The sequence below is a fragment of the Pygoscelis adeliae genome, unplaced genomic scaffold, assembly GCF_000699105.1.
Source record: "Pygoscelis adeliae isolate BGI_AS28 unplaced genomic scaffold, ASM69910v1 Scaffold436, whole genome shotgun sequence".
Taxonomy (NCBI): domain Eukaryota; kingdom Metazoa; phylum Chordata; class Aves; order Sphenisciformes; family Spheniscidae; genus Pygoscelis; species Pygoscelis adeliae.
The window spans coordinates 930,803-934,999 of NW_008825051.1; the positions used below are offsets into that span (position 1 = coordinate 930,803).

Sequence of the window (4,197 nt, forward strand, 5' to 3'; positions counted from 1 at the left end):
AGCTCCCGGCAGACGCAGTCCCCCTTAACGGGGAAGGCTGGGGCTCGGGCTGGGGTTTGTTCTGGTGCTGCGCTCTCTGAGCTCGGGGAAGCGGAGCCCGGTGGTGCCGAAGGGCACAGGCATCCCCCCGCCTTCGGCTGCCCGAGGGACCGCGGGGTGCTGCCCGGCGAGGGGCCCGCGCGGCTCCCACGGGCTCGGTGGGTAGCGAGTCCCGCGGAGCCCGTCTCAAGGGGAGAAAAAGTGGAGGTTAAGTTAAAGCAAATTGTCAAAATACATCAAAACTGCCCTTGGAACGGACCCCTAAAGAAAGACCATCTCACAAACCGTCATCTGCGGCGGGGGGGAGGGGAAGGAGGAAACCAGAGACAAGACATTGACCCAGAAGACCATGAATTTGTGCAGGTAATAACAAACTGTGGTGGCAGAGCTGATAGCTTACTAGATACTCCTTTTGCTCAACTTTCCATGCAATTTCTTCCATCTTTAATGGAATAACATCATTTAAAAAAGTAGAAATGTTGGACCAGTAATTACAGGGGTGGGAAGGAGGTGAACAGCACAAAGGCCCGTACTGTTATTTCAGGTACTGGGGGGGCTCAATCCCTTCACCTGTCCTGTATTTTTACTCTGCCAGGCAGGGACTGCTTCATCCTGCCCATAGGATAGCAGGTGAATTCGCTTTTGAATTACACATTGACCAGCTTTTTAAAAAAATAAAAGGATCTTTTCCAGCTCACTTTCAGACGAGCAACGATCTTCCCTCTATTGGTAGCTAAGAGCCGTTTCAGTTCAGGAGCACCCCTTCCCTGTTAGCTGCTGCCTACATTCTCCTTTTCCCATGCATTTTTTTTTTTAACGTGGTCACTACTCTGTCAGATCCTCTTCATCTCCCAAATTCAGTACTTTCCCGTGACAATTATTTTTCAGATGCGGCTGGAGCTGTTTTCTCAGCCTGCTTCAAGACCTGATGGTTTGGGGTGAAGGGGGGAACTTGCATAAAAATCTAACAGCTTAGAAATCGTGTTGTAAAGCTACATGAACAGACAGCACCTTTTAAAAGAAACCTTCCCTGAGACACAGGTCACAACCCCCCAGCCTACAAATGAATTCATGTTTATTGAAATTAAAAGACAGTCACAGCAGGTAAAAAGCAGAGGTGGTTAGGAGAGGAAACGCGGACGTCCTGTGAACAGAATCCGGTAACAAAGTTCCGTTCCTGTGGATGTACATCTCTTCTCTGTAATCGCACTCCTTGCCTTCCCCCAGCCCATGACAGTCGCAGGACTCCACCTCCTTCCACGGACAAGATGGCAAGATCCCACCAACATGGTCTACTGGTGTCTCGTCCTTCATCTCTTCTCTGACCACGTAGTGATTTCCACAGGTTCATAGGAACGTAAATGATCTTTGGGACTACAACCCTACTATCACATTTTGTTACAGTTGTCCACCATCTTAAAACTTTAAAATGGTGAGATGGACAGGCAGCAAGATCTCCTAAACCTGTTGTAGCCTTGCTTCCTAGTGCATAGTAAGTGGGAGCGTTAGATTATATACAATATAAGCTAAAAATAGAAGAAAATTAATAAAAGGAAAGTCTGACTTAAGGTCATTGTAGAGTTGAGTTAGTCTTTAAGCAAGAAACCTAAAGTGGGCAGCTTTAACAGTGGAAGACAGCTGAAACTGGGTCAGCTGAGCACAATTTGATACTGATCTAAAAAGCCCAGGTATCAACATCTCCCTTAATAACAAACTAAAGTTCACCCCGCAGCTGCTTCAGGAAGTTCTCTGCCTCGTGCTCCACGATAGGTAAATTGCTTAAGGTGTTTCGTATTCAGAATACAGGCACGAACCAGAGAAATTCCTCCGCAGCTGTTCCCGCAGTGAGACAGGATGATACGTCACCGAGAATTAGATATTGTGAGGGCTGGAGAATCCCTCTTGCTGCAAGGTAGATCAGCTGAATTCGAAGGGAACTCGTAAGAGAAACAGTTAGTTTATGTAAAAATAAGCTATTTTTATTTCTTTCTTTCCCAGATTCTGGAGAGTTCTCAGACACTGCTAGATGTCCTGAAGGGAGAAATTGGGAATGCTGGTAAAGCCAGTGAGCCGCAAAGCACTTCAAAAGAAAAAGAAAAACAAGCACGTGGACAAAAGCATTCCTAAACTTGCTTTTCAACCTGGGAAGTCCTGTTGGTCTGGGGCAGCTGCTGTTCTGGTACAAGGATGCCACATTTAATAAAAGTCTTTGTTTTGCAGAAGTACATTTTCCTTTCAGATGCACTTTGGTATTAGCGATCTACTAAAGTTAATCCTCAAATGCTAGAGATCAGGGTAGGCATCTACAAAAAAAACCCCAAATCTTTATTTTGAGCACAATGATACTGAAGCATATGCACAGAGGTGACCTATCAGCTAATGCTTTTGCCCTCAAAATAGCATTCTCCTTGCTTTGCCAAGAACAAGCTGAGAGTTCATCTGGTACAGACAGGGATTAGGGTACAAAGCTGGGAAGTGCGAAGGCAGCACTCAGCAAGGTGCAAATTACAGCTGCAAGGTAGAGCAGGCAAACTGGAAGGAGTAGAGAAGTCAGCAGCACACCAGGGCACCACGTGCTCCTGTTGAGAAGTAAGCTCTGCGCTCTCACCCCTCCACCGAGCCCGTCCTAACCAGAGGAGTTGTAGGCACAGGGCTAATTCACTGCGAACAGCAGGCCGAGTACCAGAGCAGCATTTCAGTTGGCTGAAGTCAGTGGAAACAGCTGCAGGATATTGTTGGCTTTAGCGTTCCTCGTTGATCCACAGTAGAACAAAGTCAGGACTAGTTCAGACACCTTGCCCCTAACTTTAACTGCAAGCAGCTTTTGCTTCGTCACCTGCATTTTTTTTAAGTTGCAAATCTAGCAATAGAGCTGCCTTAAACTGGCCTGAGCTTTTTCCACAGTGCAAGGTGCTCACTGGGACCTTTTCTACTAGAAAAGCTGTGCATAACCTCTTCAAACACAGTCCCTGACCTTCTTTGGCTGTGTGCACTGCTACTGGCTGTGGGCGCTGCTCAGTGTTTAACTCCACGTATCTGGTAACTTACTCATCCCTTAAGTCTAGCAGTCACTAGCAGTCCTGCATTCTTCCTCGCTCTACCCCAGTCTCAGCATCTTGTCCTGAAGTATTTTGGGAGAAGCCTCAGCACATGGGATTCACTATCAGCTAATGCTTTTGCCCTCAAAATAGCATTCTCCTTGCTTTGCCAAGAACAAGCTGAGAGTTCATCTGGTACAGACAGGGATTAGGGTACAAAGCTGGGAAGTGCGAAGGCAGCACTCAGCAAGGTGCAAATTACAGCTGCAAGGTAGAGCAGGCAAACTGGAAGGAGTAGAGAAGTCAGCAGCACACCAGGGCACCACGTGCTCCTGTTGAGAAGTAAGCTCTGCGCTCTCACCCCTCCACCGAGCCCGTCCTAACCAGGAGTTGTAGGCACAGGGCTAATTCACTGAGAACAGCAGGCCGAGTACCAGAGCAGCATTTCAGTTGGCGGAAGTCAGTGGAACACGCTGCAGGATATTGTTGGCTTTAGCGTTCCTCGTTGATCCACAGTAGAACAAAGTCAGGACTAGTTCAGACACCTTGCCCCTAACTTTAACTGCAAGCAGCTTTTGCTTCGTCACCTGCATTTTTTTTAAGTTGCAAATCTAGCAATAGAGCTGCCTTAAACTGGCCTGAGCTTTTTCCACAGTGCAAGGTGCTCACTGGGACCTTTTCTACTAGAAAAGCTGTGCATAACCTCTTCAAACACAGTCCCTGACCTTCTTTGGCTGTGTGCACTGCTACTGGCTGTGGGCGCTGCTCAGTGTTTAACTCCACGTATCTGGTAACTTACTCATCCCTTAAGTCTAGCAGTCACTAGCAGTCCTGCATTCTTCCTCGCTCTACCCCACTCTCAGCATCTTGTCCTGAAGTATTTTGGGAGAAGCCTCAGCACATGGGATTCACTGCTCCTTCCGACAGTACTTGTGTCACGTCAGATGCAGATGCACTGCCAGCCACATACTGCTCCTGGGAGGCCACGCGGGGAGCAGATCTTGAGTTAGCTTGAAAAGGACAAGCCTCAGAAGTGCAAGGAGGTGGAAAGTGTTCCTTTGTGTCCCCTCCAGCCAACATCTAACAAACTGCTGAGTTTTGGGTTTTGGTTTTTTTGCAT

At 47.6% G+C, this 4,197-nt stretch overlaps 1 protein-coding gene across 1 annotated transcript in view; it reads right to left on the reverse strand.

Annotated features, from left to right (window-relative positions):
- ANAPC2 (anaphase promoting complex subunit 2) overlaps positions 1-330 on the reverse strand; it is a 12,112-nt gene extending 11,782 nt beyond the window's left edge. Inside the window, exon 1 of the mRNA XM_009326382.1 lies at positions 325-330. Coding sequence (XP_009324657.1) covers positions 325-330 — 6 coding nt within the window. The remainder of the gene's footprint in view (positions 1-324) is intronic.
- Between the last annotated feature and the right edge of the window lie 3,867 nt (positions 331-4,197).